Below are 18,145 nucleotides of genomic sequence, written 5' to 3'. Positions count from 1 at the left end.
ATAGCAGAGAAATAAATAACCGTAGCGGAGAAATATATGTACATGCTTCAGAGATCACTTCCTATAATCTGCTGCTATGCCCTGTATGCCCTCTATCATTCCAGTCTGATTGCGAGTTTGTCCAATTCCGATGTCCTACCTCTATCACATTATACCTTGAGTGTCCTTGATCTACCATTATGTAGTTGAATCATTGTCTACATCCCCCAAAATATTGCACCTTCCAAGACCGCTTGTCACGTAGTCACCTTTTGCTTCCTCATCGCCTATAGGTCCTCGATTCTATGTAAAAGCCACTGCAAATGACGATAGCTAGAGCGGGGCTGATACTGTGGCTGCATGTGGCCAGACTGGAAAGTTTCTACCCAGGCTAGACCCCTCTCGTAGTGCTGGAGAACGTTCTTGTCAGCGTCTTTGTCCGATGGGATCCAAAGCCAGTGAAGAGCCACATTCTCCTGACCTACCTTGATACCCATGACACCTTGACCGGTGATGTCCAGACCGTTCTCGGCAAAGACCGCCTGGTCCTGCAGATCAGGTAGGTCGACGATGAAGGAAGCGTTTGGCTGGTTCTGGAAACCGAGTTGACCGTTCCATGTCATGTTCTGGATCGAGAGCAGACTGCCGTTGGTAAGGATGATCATGTCTGTCAAGGAGGATCGTCGGTTGTCAGTCTCAGCGTACTGACCCGCTCATGGTCACGGTCCTGGCCTAAGCACTTACCGAAATCACCGTTGGAGATCAGAACCCTGTTAGTAGCCTCAATAACCCTAGGTAAGACTTTCTGAATAGGGTCCAGGGAGAAATCACCGGCCATTTGCGGACCTCCATTTCCGCCTACGAAGACCGGCTCGTTGGAACACTCGGTCCAGTCGATGTAGTCAGGAGCGTGCATGGCGGCTTTGACGTCGGATCTGTTGAAATAGATGCCGTCTTGGGCATCGAGAAGACCTGTAGGGAATCCGAGTACATCCCATTGAAGCGGGCACATGAGGTTCTGTGGACGGTCAAAAGATAATCAGTACGGCTCAATGAAAGTGAAAGAGTTATGAATGTGGAAATAACATCGAGCATTGCACGAAAGGAGATGACACTTACCACCGAGTAAATGTCGAAACAAGGGTTGACCCTCAAGACCTCGTTATTCACGATATCCTGCAGATCACAAGTCTGGTTCTTCGGGTCGGAATAGTTGAAGAACAGATGTGGTTGGTTCTCCACAGGTGGGAACTTCATATATCGATCGATGTAGTCTGCATAACCACACGATTCGTGAAGTCCCTTGAGCTCTGACATGAAGGTCTCGTTGAAGTTGAACAGGTTGGCGTTGGCCTCTACGAAGGGTACGGCGGGGATTTCACCTTGGACATAGTCGTATTCGCCGATAACACCGTCGTAGATGAGCGCACCTACGAGACGCAAAGGTACATATCGGCTTCGGTTCCGTTTCTCGGATCATTCACAGCGCGGGCACTACCTACTCACCCGAAAGGTTGTAATATTCAGTGTCGTTCTGATCCAACATCGCCGCCGAGATATAAGGTACGTATCGTCCCGCATAACTTTCCCCAGTGACGTAGATCTTGTGATTCTTGATCCCGAAGGTCTGTTGGAAGTTTTTGAACCACTTGATGAAATCGTCCGCGATCTCTTCTTCGGTCGTTGCTTTTGGGGTACCGATAGAGAATCCAGTTCCAATAGGTTGCTCGACCCTGTGCCGTGAGAGATCATCTCTGGTTAATTCGCAGGCGCTTGAGTCGTACCGCCCTGATAAAGAGGGACCGAGGCATGGCGTGTTGAGGGGGGAAAGGGAGGGAGAACTCACCAAAGCATGTTGGTCAAGTTAGCCCATGAATAGGGGTTCAGCACAGGCTCATATGTTCCAGGTTGCCATGTCCACATTCCATTCTCCTGCAAGAACGCCTCGAGGGAAGAACATCCAGGACCTGTTGCGTGAAAGGGGTGGTGATTCAATATTGTGATAGTCTGAGCGAATATGCCAGGAAGACACGATGCTCACCTCCATTGGTCCAGAAGACGATTTCGTCGACGGGCGCTCCGACAGTGGGTTGGAAGACGAAGAAGAGCGCCTCCGAGGTGTTTGAGTTGTCGATGGGGATGAGACCAGAATAGATCTCGCCGAGATCGAATGGTACGTCAGGAAGAGACTGGATGAGGAATTCTGAGCAGTAGAGGTGTCAGTCGAAACTCTGTGAATTTGAAGGAGGATATGTTACAATACTGATGAAAGAGCAGACTGACCTGAAGTTCTGTTGTTCAGGTATTTGTAGGTCAAGTTCCCGCCTGACGTCTCGTTGACCGATCTCTTCTCGAAGAAAGACTTCTCAGCTGCCAGAGCTCTCTCTCGCGCTTCCTTCTGTTCTTGCAGCGCATGCGGTTTCCTCGCTCTCAGACCTGCTCTGTGACCAGCTGATACAGACACCAGCGAGAGCAAAGCTGCGCCGACGGTCAGAAGTGATGAGCGCATCTTATCGTGAATGAGGTGCCAGTGTCGGATGTGAGGACGATAAACCTCGCTGTAGAAGATACCCCAGCCTTATCAAGAATAACCAAGGCGGTCAGAAGATTCAGTAACATATGTCTCCTATCTGAGACGAGATTTTTCACCATCTAAACCTTTGTGATTTCCAGGTCCCGATAGAAGTAGCTTACACTCCTGACAAGAGTGAAGATAAGCAGAAATGACAACGTGATGCCATCTGTCCATGTACCGCAAAAGGCGAGTCACCACCCGCGCGACCTTTGGCAAGGACGACTAGCGTCATGTTCATCCCTGGCAGTGTAAATGTTCGCGGGAGGACATAGTAGGTCAGAACGCCCAAAATAGATTCCAGTGATCGTGTGGAAGTGGAGCTCAAGTCCCGGTCATGAATGCTGCACGCTTGTGCACGATACACTGTCCACGATACCCGGTCAGCATCGACCACACAGACACCAATAGATACAGTACAGACATCATATGGCCACGCAATGAGTCGCTGGTCGGGTCGCTCCCGAGTAACGAGATAAGGCATACCAATGACCGCATTGGCGCGAAATTCTTTGACAAGAGGCCCGACGGAGCTTTTCCTGATCGGAACATTACACAATCTGATCTAGATCAGGGAGTGAAATGGTGATCCACATGGCCTTCCAGGTATCGGTTCTTCGTTTTGACGTTCCATGCGGTACGCTGCCTCGCAATGAAGAGTTCGTCTCATTTGGTTCCCGAATGAGAGGTGGGCGAACAAATCCTTGCACCCCTAAAGAGCCGCTACTGAAGATACGACAAACAACCGATCGCTCGGCCGTGATGACCGTAGTGTACTCTCTGTGCCTGTCGTGACTACCACTTGCATCCCGTCGTTAGGCGTAATGAACATCTTCAAGTAGCGTCATCACTTGCTTTCGCCTCATCCTCCGCATCCGCCACAATCTTCCGCCCCCAAGCCATCGCCTCCCACCCTTCCTGAGCCCACGGAGCCAACATGACACTCCTCTGGACTCTTCCTACGCCTGCTTCCTCTCCATCCAGTATCTCTGCAGCTCCTCTCAGTATCTCCATCCTCGACACTATCCCAACATCGTCTTCTCCGTTCCTCATGCCGTCCGTCGCTGACAAGACGCTGATCGCTTCGTTTGCTTTCCCATCTTTGATCAGTGCTTCTGCCAATCTGTTCCTCGCTGTTGAGCTAATAGGGTTGGCCCGTACCCCTCTTTCGAGGACAGTGTGTGCGTCATCGGGTCGACCTTCGGACACCGCATGACAGTACAAGACGAGATCTGACTGGCCCGATGGGTCTTCTTTGATTCTATTTTCCAAAGAACGAGACAGAAGTTCAGAAAGGGCAGCGTCGACGAGGTCCTCGTCGGATGAGACGAGTGCGATGGCGGCAAGAGTAGAGATGACCTTGAGAGACGGCTTCTCCTGGGACAAGCTGAAAACAGGGTTCAGTCTTGCTTCATCCCCGGTAGCATGGCACTCACCACTCCATCAGATTGGTCTTGGCTGTTTCCTTGGCGTCATCCCCTCCTAGACCCCATAAAGTCCTACTGAGTAACACGGCTACCTCCTCCTTAACCCTTGAGTCCTGAGAAGCAGTCGCTTCGTCCAAGCTAGCCTGGAAGGCCTCCAGGGACTCGTCCACTTGCCCGAGCCAATAATGCGCCAACCCTTGCAGCAGTCTACACTGGACTTTCAGCGACGTCATAGACCCGTCCGTTGAAGCGGAGAGAAGTTCCCAGCAGTTGATGAGTCCATCAAGGCTTTGTTGATACTTCCCAGCTGCAAGCTGCACTCTACCCAGATTGCAGAGTGCAGTAGCATAGCGTACTTCGATCTCGGTCGATTCGCTGTGTTCAAACTCCTCCTCCAAAACGACAGCTGCACGCTCCAGCGAGGAAGCCGCTTCGTCAACTAGGCCGAGTCGCTCGCAGATTAGAGCGTACAAATGAGCAGCGGCAAAGTCGCAAGGGCGCTGGTGACAGTAGTGTCGCAAAGCGAACGCTGGTTGATGAAGCAGTGTAGTTGGGATATGATCGCCTGGAGAGAGGAAGCGCTCGAAAGTGGCCACAGCAAGTGCCAAGTCAGCTTCCAGCTGTAACGACACGTATCAGCATATGCGTGGTCGTGTCATGTCAACCCCATGTTAGATACACACCAAAGAACCCGCGGAGAGAGTGACTGCATGGGCTAACAATGCCTTTGCAGTATCCTTGTCCCCGTTCTTTTCCGCCAGCAGACCTTGCCCGAACCATGCTCGCGCGTAGTCTGGGTCGATTATCTGCGCCTTGAGGAAACACTGGTTGGCGAGATCGCTGTCACCGAACCGGAGATAAAGGTAACCCAAGTTGTTCCAGACGACGGGGTCCTGCTCAATCAATTAGCAGCTTCACACGATCCCAGACCAGGAGCGCCTACCTTGCCATACAGCTCAAGGGAGACTACCAAGGCATGCTGAGCTATTTGGGGTCCAGCTGTCCCACAGATCACACCAAGAGCATTCCATAACCTCTCATCTCCCGCATCTCTCTCCAAGGCCAGTCGGATCGCCGAGATGGCTGCTTTCAAGCAAGCTTTCTTTTTCTCGGCGTCGTCCAGCCGCAATGCGAGGGAATGCAAAGCTGTCGCCAAGTCATATAACGCCGGATCAGCCACTCGTGGCTCGTTCTTGAGGAGATGAGCTCGATAAGCGAAGGCGAAGATGGAAGTTTTCAGTGTATACTCAAGGTCTGCTGCGGTCTGCAATAGATTGGCGGCGTGGCCAAGACCCTCGACTTGAGATCGTCGATCAGTATCGTCTTCCACAAGATGCTGCAAGACGGGTTGAAGTGCCTCGCATGTCGATTCAGCTTCCTCGAGAGAAGATTCTTGTGTACTGAGCTCGAAAGTCGCATCGCCAATGACCTTCCAGGCCCAGGGTCGATGACTTCGACCGGTATGCAGGACTTCCATTGCTAGCTTGACTGCACTGTGGAAAGCGTTGCATGACCTCTCCCTGAAACCTCCGACGCCGCTCTGTCTACCTAGGGAAAGCATGGCTTCCGCCAGGGCGGCGATCACACCGATTTCTGTCCCACCTGTCATGTACATTACTTGCTCGTACACTTCAATCGCTTTGTCGAACACGCCGAGTTGACCCTGTGCCTGACCAATGTCGAACCTCGCTCGCCAATTTGAAGGATCCAGCTCCAGAGCATGTTGAAGGGCTTTCAAGCCTGCAACATGGCGGCCGCAGTTCACATATGATTCTCCTAGCATGACCCAAGTCGACACATCGTCTGGTTCAGCACGTAGAGCGATCTGATAAGCTTGAGCTGCCTTGGCGTAGTTCTTGTAATGCTAAAAGAAAAGTCAGCACTGCGTGCGCACCCGCGTGGAGCTTACGTACGACCTCGGTAGATCCTAAAGCCTTCCAAGCCCATGCGTTCTGAGGCGCGAAGCGTCCCTTGGGGTTCATAACCTCCCCACCAGCGACGCCATCTAAACCGCCTTCGCCTTCCATGACTCTGGTAGCTATTGAGCGAACCAAAGCCCATTCGTCTTCATTGGCATATCCGAAAGCCAATTGTCTAGCGGCCTCAGCCTCGGTAGCATCAAGCTCAAAAGCCTTTTGGAAACACTTGGTTGCTCGATCTTCGTCCGGTGGAGTGGCAGCCGAGTAACAAATTCCCAAAGCGGTATAGGCAGGAGCAAAGGTGGGAAGAGCTCGAATCGATGCCATAAACCAGTCTTCCGCGTGTTGTCGACTTTCATCGTCTGTGGAGGATCAGCTTATGTCAATGAGGGCCTCATTATCATCGCTCACCTCCAATCATCCACTCCGTCCTCCCAAGGCGCCACCAAGCTCGTGCACGCTCGTAGGCTTCGTCGTCTTTACCTCCCTTTTCCTTTCGTGCGTCTCTTGTCTCTACGACTCCCTCTAGTACATCTCGCCCTGCCTCCAGCTTTCCCTCGTTCACAAGACACCATGCAAGCTCCTCTTTGGCAGCGAGAACACCTCTCTCATCTCCACCGGCATCAAGAAGCATCTGGAAGAGCTTTCTGGCTTCGGACCATTTGCCAGCGGATTGATATATCTGTGCTCGCGCAAAGCGAGCCTCGTTGTTATCAGGGAACTCCTTGAGGACGCCGGTGAGCAGACGAGTTGCACGAGTGTGGTGTTTCGGTGCGAAATATGGTACCAGAGCCACACCAAGGACGGTGTCTAACGAGGCCTTCACACTGAGAGTATCTCAGAATGATAAGAAGTAAGATGACAATGAATGACTTACTGTGGCAATGAGATACCTCTCTCGGCTTCGACGTCTTTCGCCAATATGCGACCTTTCTCGGCGAAAGTTATTGCATTTGGCCAATCCTCCTCCTGAACAGCTATCCGAGCCATGACTCGATGTGCGAAGATGGATTTTGGGAGTTGCTCGACCAATTTCTGAAAGTAAAAGTCAATCAGAATGGGTTGATTTCAACCATGTGGCAAGAGTTCAACGATGGACTGGAACACTTACGGTCATGGACGCGACCAACTCATCTCGCTCCTCCTGGTCTAGATCTTCAGCTAGTAGACCGTCCTTGCCAGCCGCTCGTCTGGCCTTTCGACGTTCTCGAGCGTTCTGCCCCGCCTTTCCTTTTCGGCCCCGATACTTCTTAGCGGACTTCGAAGGCTGGACTGTTGCCTGTCCATCGGCGGACTCTTCGACGTGGGCTTCGTCCTCCGGTTCCGGGAGTGGTAACTTGAACCACCGGCAATAATCGTCGATAAAATCTGTCATTCGGGATTCGGGGAATGTTTTCGCGTACTTGTGCAGGAGGTCGAGATCGTAGACTGTTGTAAAAATAAGAAGTGATAATGATCGGCTGTGAGAGTATACTCACAAAGCGTTGGCTCGTCTTTGCCCTCCAAAACCCAAGCCCATCCTTCTTCTGCGCCTTTGCCGGAGAGCTCAAGAAGAATGAAGCCGTTTGCCAAGCCATCTGCGCGAGATAGAGCTTCCTCTTTCGAGGGCTTCGAATATTCGCGAGACTGAAATAGTGCCGGTGTAATAAAACTGGAGGGTTCTGTATGTACGGATGCGGATGAACTCTGTTTGCTGGTAGGCGGCTTCCGACTTTTCTGACCCAGGTTGTCATCACGTCTGCTTGAGTGAAATTGCTGTCAGTCAAAAGTTGTCAGGCCGGAGGAATCTCTCTCACCCGAGACAAGCCACAAGCTTTCTCCAAAAGTTGAATTCCCGCACTTCTACTTCTCTTCGAACTTCGTCCAATACGCTTGGGTGATTGCCTACCTCCCTGAGAAGCTCTACCATTTGCATGCCCATCTCTCCACCGAGGACTTCCCCATCGACTTTGCGTCTGACTTCTTTCTCGGGGCCCGCACCAAGTCTTGTCCTCCCAGCTTTCACTTTGACCTCGGTGGTCGTGTGTACGAGTGACTCGGATCTTATCAACAAATTTAACAGCAGGGGCAGGGAAGCTAACAGGTGTAGGACGTGAGGAAGTGGTGACGGTAGCGTAGGTAATGGACCAGCCGACATCGGGGGATAAACAGGTGTTGTGATAGGTGTATAAGCACCACTAGGAGGGGGTAGAGACTGTAGCAGGGGTACAAGTGGGGATGATGGGAGGAGTAGACACAGTGCTTGATACAGCTGGTTGACTACATCAGCGTCTAACACTTCTCAACATGGCAGTAGACGCTCACTCTCTCCTCCGGTCCATGCTTGACACGCAGCTCTACGAGATCTTGCATGTATGATGCACAACTTTCGGCATCACCACTGATCGCGAGACCCATTAGCATCTGTTCGGTCATACTTGTGGTCACCTACTCGTCATATGCTGCTTGGACAAGCACTTCCAAGAACGCCCCCAGCTCTTCCCACCCTTGTGTCTTCTCATACAGCTTTCTTAGCCCCACAGTAGCCAGTGGATGACTAGGTTGTAGGCGATACAGGTGGTTGTATGACTACAAGCATTGACTCATGAGCTCTCATTCCTACCAGATAGCGATAAGCACGACTTACCCTCTTGGCCTCATCGAACCGCTCTAGCTGAGTTAGAGCTAAGCCTCGAAAAGCCAAGCTGCAGAGTGGGGATATCAGCTGGATGGCTAGGACTCAAGGGACCTCGCTGTAGCGTGGAGAGACTACCTACACCTGTGCGACCTCTGGGGCTTTCTCATCTATCGATTTTAGCAAGTTTGTAGCTTCATACAATGCTGACTCGGACTCCTTGTTCTCTAGATGTGTTTTGATTGACTTCAATGCTTTTTTGGTGGTCGCCATGCTGTTGCTGCCGGGTATAAGATGGTCGTCGTGTCGACCTTTGTTCTACGCTGCTATATGCTTGGAATGTGCGTGATCGACCTATGAGCTGTATGCGATGCGAGTTGTTACTGTGACTTTTGGTGTGATTCGAAATCAGCGATTGATCGGGTGCATGGCTCGATGACGCTACGGTGGCAACAGAGCAACTGGCGGTCGAGATGTCAGGCTCATCACTCTGAACTTATCTCTGTGCTGCACGCAACAACACGAAAAGTTGGGACAAGACGCTGAACTGTCTTCTGATATCAGTGCTACATTCATAATGACAAGATCTCGTGAGTGCAGCTGAGCGAGCAACTGACGTTGAGAGCTGACTCCCAAATTCCACTCAGACGCGAAAAACAACACGACCCAATCCACGCTCACCTACTACGAGCGATCACTTCTTCGCAAGGACGGTGCGGCTCGACGTGTAGGGAACGACTCGTTCAAACCCCTCGACTCATGCTATCTGTGCTTATCCAGGCTCGACGATCCTGTGGCCTGTCCTCAGGGCCATGTATACTGTCGAGAATGCTGCATCTCAAATCTGATAACCCAGAAGGCTGGAATTGACGCCCAGAAGCGCGAGATGGAAAGATGGGAGGAGAACGAGAGATCAGAAAGAGAAGAAGCCAGAGCCAAAGCTAGGGAGAGGGTGGTCCTTGACTTCGAAAAGGGGATGGGTCTCGGTGGAGCAGGTGGGAGGAAAGAGTTGACGCTGAGTGAGGAGCAGAAGAAGGAGAGAGAGAAGGCGGCAAACAAGTTTCAATTTGATCAGAATGTCGTGGAAAGGGTTGCCAAAGAGGCAGAAGAGAAGGCATTACGGACGATAGAGCTGGAGCAGGCGGAAGCGAGAAAGTCTAAACTGGCTGCATTTTGGTTACCAAGTTTGACGCCAGACGCGAAGATAGGACCGTTGAAGGATATCAAGCTGCAAACATTATGTCATGTTGGTGGAATGCCTCATCCTATATCGTGAGTGACAATGCCTTCGCTCGTGGCATTGCTTCGCTGACTCGATGAAATACTGCAAGACGGAAAACCCTTCTTCCGGTAATCTTCACCTATCCTCCCGCCTCCAGATCCAAACCGATTTGCCCCTCATGCAGCAAGGAACTATCGAACTCCAATTATTCCGTCCTCCTCAGCTCTCGATCACCAGCTTCAACATCCACAGAGGCGGACCCGTCCGCTGACCTTGATGACGGAAGAAAAAAGAAGAAGCAAAAGAAGGACAAGGAAGATCCTTCGGTCTGCGGTCATGTCGTCTGCCAGACTTGCTCGGATACGATCGTCAAGCCCCAAGGGAGATGTTCTGTCTGTGAGGCAAAGGTGGAAGACAGTGGCAGAATACCGCTGGGTAAGGAAGGTGAGTTGGCAAGCTCTTCATCCAGATGAGATCCAGAGTGCTGAAACCATATAGGAACCGGATATGCTGCGGCTGGAGGTGCTGAAGTCAAGAAGTCTACCATTGCATTCCGCGTGTGATGCAAATGCAACAAATGTCAATCATGTGCTGAAGAGCGAAGGCTCCGCTTGGTTGATTAAATCTCTCAGTCAAAGCGAAGAGAACCACTGGCCCAACAAAGTCGGGCGTCCGAAGTCGGCATGGGACTACGTACTGACTACCGAAATACAAGAAGACGTGTTGGACGACGATGGTCCATCTCATGCCCCAACGGCTTTCACCGCTCGTAGCTGCTGTGTCGTAGGCTCAGCCTAGCTCCCCGATTCCCATCACTCGACTGGTCTCTCTATCTCCATTGTCACTGTTGGCATAAACGGTCTCAGAGACGCCTTACCAGCGACGATACTCCTCATTTTCAAAGAAGCTTTGTGTCTCTTACCCCTTGATGTTTTATCGATCCTTTTTATCAACACGCGTAAGTCGCCAAAGGGCCATGGGGTTGACAGCGTACTTATTGTTTGTGTCACGATTTTACCATGACACGACAGCTTTTCTCGTGTCTTCTTTCTTATGATTACATGTAATCGTACAAGGAAGCCAACTACCGATGATCGTGTACACTGTCTGTCCAGTCTATTCAAACCTCGTATGATTTCACCCTTCTCATTAGCTTCTCTTCTATCCGCTGTTCTTCTAATCACAGTACCTCATGGCAACTTCGGTCAACATGCAAGACAACCTAACTTCCCAACAATGTGGCTACCCACCATACTACCCGGTGTCAATTCATGGGCCTGCTTCCAATCGATCGAACTTGCCAGACAATCGTACAAAACAATACCCGGGCTTTAATTCATACAATCCGGTGTCAGTCCACGAGCCTCATACCAGTCAACACCCAGGTGACAATGTCTATGCGTCATTCTTCACGCTCAGGACCCTCTGCACCAGCTTCCTCTGAGCTCACGGCATACCGCCCGACCGGTCCTGAGCCATCCCCTGCTCACACAAGCTTGCCGAGACAGTCCAGCCAGACTGTTTCGCAAAGCATGCGCCCCTCCAAGAGATGCCGTTGCACATACAGTTAGTGCGTGTCTCAAAATGGAGCGGATTGTTAAATCCCTAGTCGTTTCAGTCCCGGAAGGTGACTCCGAAGTGCCGGAAGAGACTCTGTTTTGTGGACATTGTGTAACTCACAGTAGGTCTTCGCGAAAATTTCAAAGTGAAGCCTCGGGCAGTGCTGACCCATCAATTGCATATTTCATAATCGACCAAACATCCTACCAAGGCTATGTATCCGACCTGGATAGAACCCATTTTCGTAGAGACATGACTTTCCGGATCAAGCAGCGCAAAAAGATTTAGACAAGTATATGTTATGCACAAGCGAGTGAAGGCCGGATTACGAAAGTTGAGACACGGCAGGGTATGCCAGGATAAGATAATGCTGTAGATTTTTCTCATATATGATTCGAGGAAGACTTCATATTACCCATGCAATGCACGATGCATTGGATGTTCTGCGCTCCCACGTCTTCCGCCGCATCCTGGTAATGCGTTTCTCTGCCGGTTGCAGGAAGGCGCGACCATCCCGGAAAAGAAGGCATAGACTTCCTACTCACTTCTGCCTTTGGCCTCTTCATACCAGAAGGTTAGATCATGACAGCAGGTCAAGAAGGCCTTGACGCGATCGTTGAGATGGAGCAGAGAAGGTCACTGAAAATCTGTAGCTCCCCTCTCTAAAGCAGGTGCAAACAGGTTGAAAGCCTCAGCTCATTCACTCCGTCAGTCACGCGCTGATCTTCACAACATTTCTGTCTGCTCTGCCACTCATTGAGATCACCCGACAATCACAATGGCGAACTATCAGCTGGACAGCCAATACTTCGAACACCTGTGGCCGAATGATCCACTCCGGCCATTGCATCTGTGCGAATTCAGCGCCGATCCGTCGCATGAAGGTATTGTCATGTATCCGTGTTTGGCATCGCCGAGAGCGTACCCCAGATTCTTGCGAGATGCTACTCCCAGAAGCTTTGACCTGGTGAACAATCCAGATGGCGGTGAATTCCCGCCAGACGGGTTGGACTTTGAGTCACAGGCCGGGGGCAGCGGAGGTCCAGCATCGAAAGAATGCAATGGGTCTGAGGACACACAGTATAACCACACATTCCACGATAGCAACGACGCTGTGGTGATCACTGGAACAGCTGCGACAGACAAGATAGCATCTCGACATAGTCAGAACAGCACATGCGATGAGAGGTATCATCATGAGACTGATACTCAAGTCTGTCAAGTGGACTCTTTGGACGATCTTCTCTTGCCTGATACGACCGAGTGGTCCAAGCTTGGAGAATCGTCTGCAGACTCGAACACATTGGATCCGACTCAGGCAGGAGCCACACTGGACAGCGGTGCATTTACCAGCGCCCGTCTCTGGCCACTCGTCATCGCTCATATACCAACACGGGGGCTGGTCCCTGATGACTTTCCATCGAATAAGTCGACACCTGTGCCGTATCCTCAGAATGTGGACTTTGCAGAGACAGGCTCTGTCACCGCCCTCAGAGGCAAAAGGACCGATGAGGCAAGAAGGTGCAAATGCCGATCACATTTGTGTTCACTGCACCTTGTCGTAAGCACAGATGGCTGTAACATTCCTCCTTGTGGTGTTCAGTTGAGGCCAGGCTGTGGTGGTCTGACGAAAGGTTTCGACCTATGCTATACATGTGTAAGTACCACTCCAGACGCCTGGTCTTACTCCCTACAATTGCGATCAGGCGTACTCCAGAACAAGCGTTCAGACCAATCCAAGCTTATCCCTGGATGAGAAAGAAGTCTTATATGACAGGCAGAAAGTGTCAAATAGGAAGCGTAACAGTTCACGTAAGGCGTGGCGAAACCGAACCTCTAGCAAAACTGAATCATCGGTCAACGAGGATAGGGCAGGTGCGAAGGCCAAAAAGTGACCTAACTCTGTGTAGCTGCATATCCCTATTGTGCACCAGTCATATGGTCGAGGGCACAAACGGGCATGTTCCAGCATGTGGCAGGATTGTGGTCGATGGAGGGGATTTTAACAGCTTCGATACCTGTACCTTTTGCGTGAGTCATCATTCATCGATGCCTCCGTTCGAAAGCCAGATCATTTATATCAACACATAATCCAATCCTATGGATGGAACAAGTCCGCGAGAGACACCAATCCGAATTTGAGTGACGCAGGGAGGGAAGAATGGTCGAGGAGAGTGCGTTTAAACTCCCAATGTTCCGCACACAGGCGGTTCCCTCACAGACGATTTTCGAGAGCCGATTGAATATTTGCCTGATGTGAGTTCGACGTCACGATAAGTTGTTTTTAACTAAGTTTGTAAGTCGTAGTGTTGTTCTAGGGCAGCAGAAGATACAGTTCTCGAGAAGCATCAAGATATCCATCATACAAATTGTCTAGTATTTGTTGTGTGACCGACGTAAGGCTCGTGTAGTCAATCAGGTACACTGAGGGCCGAAATAGCAGTTCTCATAGCAGTTACAGTCAGGTTTGATGAAAGACATCACGAAAAAAGAATGCTTCCTCCCGCTTCATGCTCCGACCAGAGTATGTAACATACATGCGCCTGACAGGGACCATAGACGTCTTGTCGGGCACATGACCATCATCCATTTGGTGAAGTGCAAATGGGCGGCCTCTCTTGTCGTCTTCGCTCAATCTTTTCCCCTGAACATGAGAGTGGACATGCGGAAAGCAAAAATGATATCGAAAACTCAGTACCAATGACACGCAACGATAGTGAACATGTCAGACCAGTAGATCATCTGGTAATGTGATAAGAATCAAAGAGGAAAGGCGAGCGGGTCCGCGAGACGATTAGCATACCACGCGATACGACGAGAAAGTCGAACTTGCCGCTTACGTCGAGCTAACGATGGCATACCCAGTGCCACAGTCGTGAATGTTGGAGTAGTAATGTTATACATACAATACACAACGTGATCTACGTCTCTGCCCACTTCAAGAGCTTTCCAACCCCTTTTCGCCTAGGCGCTGATTTCAACAGCCATATCTCCAGCTGCTTGTCCCGCTAAACTACTCCAATCATCTCCAACCTTTCCTTCTTCGACGATCAAACCCATCTCCTCCGTATGTCCCGGTTTAGTGACGAGAGTCTCGCCAGTTGGTGAGACTCGGATCTGTCGAAGAACATCGACGTGAGAATGGTTGATCGTGGTATCGGTTTCTAGCCATGTATACATCAATTTGACTGTGGGACCATGCGTCAGATCGGGAACCTCTGTGAAAGGAAGGACACCATCATCAGCATTAGTCAGCACAGAGACACTGTCGGAATAGTGACAACGTACCCATGCCAGTCTCATATTCATGTCTCTCCTTCCGTCTGAATTCCTCCAATACCAATAGCTCATTTTGCTTTGGTCTTCCGGGTCTTCTCTCAGCAATCAATTCATTTATTCTAGCGTCGTTACGGGTGATGTAGACCTCGGTGATGAGAGCTTTCAAAGAATCCATCGTGAGAGGATGAGGGGATGATAGCGAATGCAGGAAGAATAAGGGTCGATGTACTAAAATAGAGCGTTAGCAATTGTGTTCGTGGCTTCAATCGCACTGTAGCAGGACGACTTACATTTAGCTTCAGCATGTTCTTTCCTCGCCTTGTTCTGAGATTTCAGCTTGTCCGTTCTCAGGTGCACTCGAGTCAGTTGTGCAGCTGCAACATTGCCAGAGCTTGAGTCAGTATGAAGCGCTGGATGCTCAGACAAGCAGAATCTACCGACCTTTTCTCGAACCGGGGTGAAGTCCTTCCTTTCCCTTGATAGTCTTCTTGGTCAACCTCTTGTTCCCTGGCATGATTGAGAGTTTCTCGTGATCGCAGCTCGTTACAGTTGCTAGATGATGGGCATGAATCGATGATCAAACGGGTGAAATTGCAGCAACAACAAGACTCGAAGCAACTTTCCAAAATCTTAAGTGGGGGTGACAAAGAATCATGGACGGGGAAGTCAAAAAGTCGCTGGGACAGACATTGAGAGCGACGGCCACAGACATTCTCTTTTCTTTTTATCACCGCAGAGAGGACATCGCAGCGGTAGCACTCGTCTCGCCTCCTCTCCGGCCCTCTCCTTCGTTCCTTCGCTCCTTCGTTCCTGCGACCCTCCCCCCCTCGGACCCCTTCGATCCCGACCGCCTCAACACTCAGAATGCGAATCTCTCGCAGTGCAACAAAACTAGCACTCGCTGGGCCAAAAGCGACAAACTCCCTGTGAGTTGGGATTCGACTATACAGGTCATCCGTGGTACTGACCGTCTCATGCCAGTGCTCCTACTATCAGACCTTGCGCCCAGTCATCCCGTCAAGCGCACTCCACCGCCATAACTGGCACCGAGTCGTTTGGCAGTCCGACTTTTTCCCCGGGCCTAGTACTGAATACTGTCCCTCCACCCCAAACAACGTCCAAACTGGACCCAACCGGTGACTTCTTCAGATCTTCACAACCCTTCCCGAAATCGCAATCAACGCTATCTACTACTCCAGAGAATCACGACGAGACCGATCTCCTTCGCCAACTCAGAGACCTTCTCGCTCTACCGGCGTCATCACGAAATCAATGGCGGTCTACGCAGATATGGAGATTATACCGGATCCTCAGCCCCGCCTTTCGCCGCTCTCTCGACATCGCGACCATGCAAAACGTTTTCCAAAGTGTACTTCCCAACACCTTCTTCGTTCAGAAGATCACCGGGCCCATCGAAGCTAGCACCGCCGAGAATTTGAAACTTCGATTACACAAGTACCGGAATCTCGGTGAGAAGTGGGAAAGAAGATTACGGACAGTCGCGGCGGATATGATGGCGGCTCATCCGGACAAAGTGGACCCCCGGGTGTTCGTCAAGCCGTTGAGGAAGTTGGCAATGCTTGGAGAGAAGACTGGTTGCGAGGAAATCATCCGAGAAGTCCGGTATCGATACGATGGAAATGGCAAGGTTCAGGTCAGCCCGAAACTGCTTAGACAGATGTACAACTCTGGTCTACAGAGTGTTGCCAGATGGCTGGGTGCCAACGCTCACAGGTGGAGATCTGCCCAAAGAGACATCGCCGAAGCTATCGAGGTCACAAGACGACTCGTGACTGCTATGCAGGAAGCGAATATCCCACCTAGTCCCCGCACCGCCGATAGTCTTCTCAACACAGCTCGTTTCGTGTCCTCCGCGTCAACCGATCAGACGACCAGGAAAGCATTTGACCGTCTGACGGAGATGATCCTGACCGAAGGGTACGGATTAAATTTGAATGAGGCGAAAGCTCCCGGCCTGCATTCAGAGGCTAAATTGAGAAATGCCGCTCGAATGGCGGTCATTGACATGCTAGGTCGGAAGGGTGACGTCTTCGGTATGATAGCAGCGGCCGATCACATCTTCACGGAAGCAGAGGAAAGGATGCAGAGACTGTCGTCGATATCGGAAAAGGATAGCAACGTCGAGGTGGAAGAGGACATCCCTACGTTATCATCGATGCTGGCGGCTGAACAAGCCGCGCGAGCGGAAAGAGGATGGTTTGGCCGCAAAACTAGCAAGGTCGAGGAACAGTCAAGTGAGCTTCACATGCGCTGTATGAGCATTGCATTCATTGTCGACAAAGCTGATCTCTGCCATCATAGCTTCCGCTGTTGGGGAATTCGCCGAACAATCAACATTCAACAAACGACGACGATTCGCCGACTTCCTCTCGCCAATACCCACCCCCGACGAGGTCATGCTCACTCAATCTTCAGATGCTGGTGAAATCTCTACACGACTTCGTGCCAGCCTACAAAGCCTTCGAAATCCAGCCCACTGGTCTGCTCTGACGTCATCCGAAAATGCTACGGTGCACTCCATGTTGTCTCGAGCTTGGCTCTCAAAGGACAAAGCTGGACCTTCCGATACATCATATAAATATGTCTCGCTTCACATTCTTCGAGTGGCACTGAGGGCAGCACATGCAGAGCAATCAAGGTGGATTGGCCAACTCCTCTCTGGCGTTCATGCCCCAAAGACACTCGAGCTGCCGATATTGTGTGTGGACCCGAACTGGTTCCGAACCGTTTGGAGAACAGTTCGACATACGCGGTCAGGTTCCAGCCGGGGCGTTGGCTGCTCCTCTGTGATCCTCGAAGAGCTGGATGAGGCCGTCAACAGAATAGAGCAGGAACAGAATGCTATTGCGCAGGCTCTGGCCAAGCTGGAAGTAGAGTCAGACGCGGAGGTTAACAGATCCGGACCGGCGGCGACCGCTACTGAGGCTTTTGATGTGACGGGTCATCTGGAAAGGCTGGTGCAGACAAAGGAATCGCTACTGGAAGTACGAGAAATGATAGGACAGCAAGTTGAGATTACGATGGCGAGAACAACCAAGGCGCGACAGGCGGAGAAGGCGAAGAGGGCAGAACGGGAAGCACAGACGAGCTCGCAAAGGGGAAGTAAATTGGCGGGGAAGCTGTTGAAGATGAGGAAGTCGGACAGTGGGGACGCACTTGGGGCACTGAGATGGGAAGGGACTCAGCCAGCGCTTGCATAGTTCGTATACACAGTCAAGCATGATGCATGTCTGTCTGTCTTCTTTATGTAAATCTGTGCCGGTGATGGTCACCGCAAAATCAAGTTGATTTCCCATCCACGCGATGCCCACGCGTTCACAGCTCCTGGCGCTTCAAGGTATCGGTGACCGTTCATCAACTGGTCCACTTGCATCTTGAGCAGTCATTGCAAAGGCAAACATCCCTCACTTCCGAGATCCCGCACCTCGGTCGCCTACACTACGGCGCCGCATCGCCTGAGCTGCAGTCTGGGTCTAGACAAGCCTCTTGAGCGCCTATCCTCCGTCGCTCTTCGTCAAATCCCGTAACTCCTCATTGAGGTGTCATCTTTCA

The 18,145-nt window shown here is 51.1% G+C and overlaps 5 protein-coding genes across 5 annotated transcripts; 2 read left to right on the top strand and 3 right to left on the bottom strand.

The window, feature by feature from the left end:
• Positions 1-266: 266 nt before the first annotated feature.
• Positions 267-2,488, bottom strand: IAR55_002699 (uncharacterized protein; the record flags this gene model as incomplete). The annotated part of the gene is made up of 8 exons (XM_066945812.1): positions 267-389; positions 465-646; positions 724-997; positions 1,099-1,409; positions 1,486-1,712; positions 1,826-1,946; positions 2,021-2,182; positions 2,263-2,488. 8 exons carry the CDS (start codon positions 2,486-2,488, stop codon positions 267-269), a joined length of 1,626 nt encoding a protein of 541 aa, XP_066803313.1.
• Positions 2,489-3,385: 897 nt separating this feature from the next.
• On the bottom strand, positions 3,386-8,784 carry IAR55_002698 (uncharacterized protein; the record flags this gene model as incomplete). The annotated part of the gene is made up of 14 exons (XM_066945811.1): positions 3,386-3,938; positions 3,988-4,598; positions 4,662-4,871; positions 4,922-5,842; positions 5,892-6,259; positions 6,309-6,724; positions 6,775-6,932; positions 7,009-7,325; positions 7,376-7,635; positions 7,694-8,148; positions 8,202-8,277; positions 8,329-8,465; positions 8,524-8,581; positions 8,654-8,784. 14 exons carry the CDS (start codon positions 8,782-8,784, stop codon positions 3,386-3,388), a joined length of 4,671 nt encoding a protein of 1,556 aa, XP_066803312.1.
• Positions 8,785-9,088: 304 nt separating this feature from the next.
• On the top strand, positions 9,089-10,296 carry IAR55_002697 (uncharacterized protein; the record flags this gene model as incomplete). Its single annotated transcript, XM_066945810.1, has 4 exons — positions 9,089-9,101; positions 9,159-9,783; positions 9,843-10,177; positions 10,232-10,296. The coding sequence occupies 4 exons, from the start codon at positions 9,089-9,091 to the stop codon at positions 10,294-10,296; spliced, it is 1,038 nt and encodes a 345-aa protein (XP_066803311.1).
• Positions 10,297-14,257: 3,961 nt separating this feature from the next.
• On the bottom strand, positions 14,258-15,086 carry IAR55_002696 (uncharacterized protein; the record flags this gene model as incomplete). Its single annotated transcript, XM_066945809.1, has 4 exons — positions 14,258-14,511; positions 14,582-14,800; positions 14,863-14,946; positions 15,014-15,086. The coding sequence occupies 4 exons, from the start codon at positions 15,084-15,086 to the stop codon at positions 14,258-14,260; spliced, it is 630 nt and encodes a 209-aa protein (XP_066803310.1).
• A 350-nt stretch (positions 15,087-15,436) lies between these two features.
• IAR55_002695 (uncharacterized protein) lies at positions 15,437-17,793 on the top strand (the record flags this gene model as incomplete). Its single annotated transcript, XM_066945808.1, has 3 exons — positions 15,437-15,498; positions 15,554-16,827; positions 16,895-17,793. 3 exons carry the CDS (start codon positions 15,437-15,439, stop codon positions 17,791-17,793), a joined length of 2,235 nt encoding a protein of 744 aa, XP_066803309.1.
• Positions 17,794-18,145: the final 352 nt, after the last annotated feature.

This window comes from Kwoniella newhampshirensis, chromosome 5 (assembly GCF_039105145.1).
Source record: "Kwoniella newhampshirensis strain CBS 13917 chromosome 5, whole genome shotgun sequence".
Lineage (NCBI taxonomy): Eukaryota > Fungi > Basidiomycota > Tremellomycetes > Tremellales > Cryptococcaceae > Kwoniella > Kwoniella newhampshirensis.
Note: the sequence above shows the minus strand (reverse complement) of the source record. Positions and strands in the feature narration are given on the sequence as shown.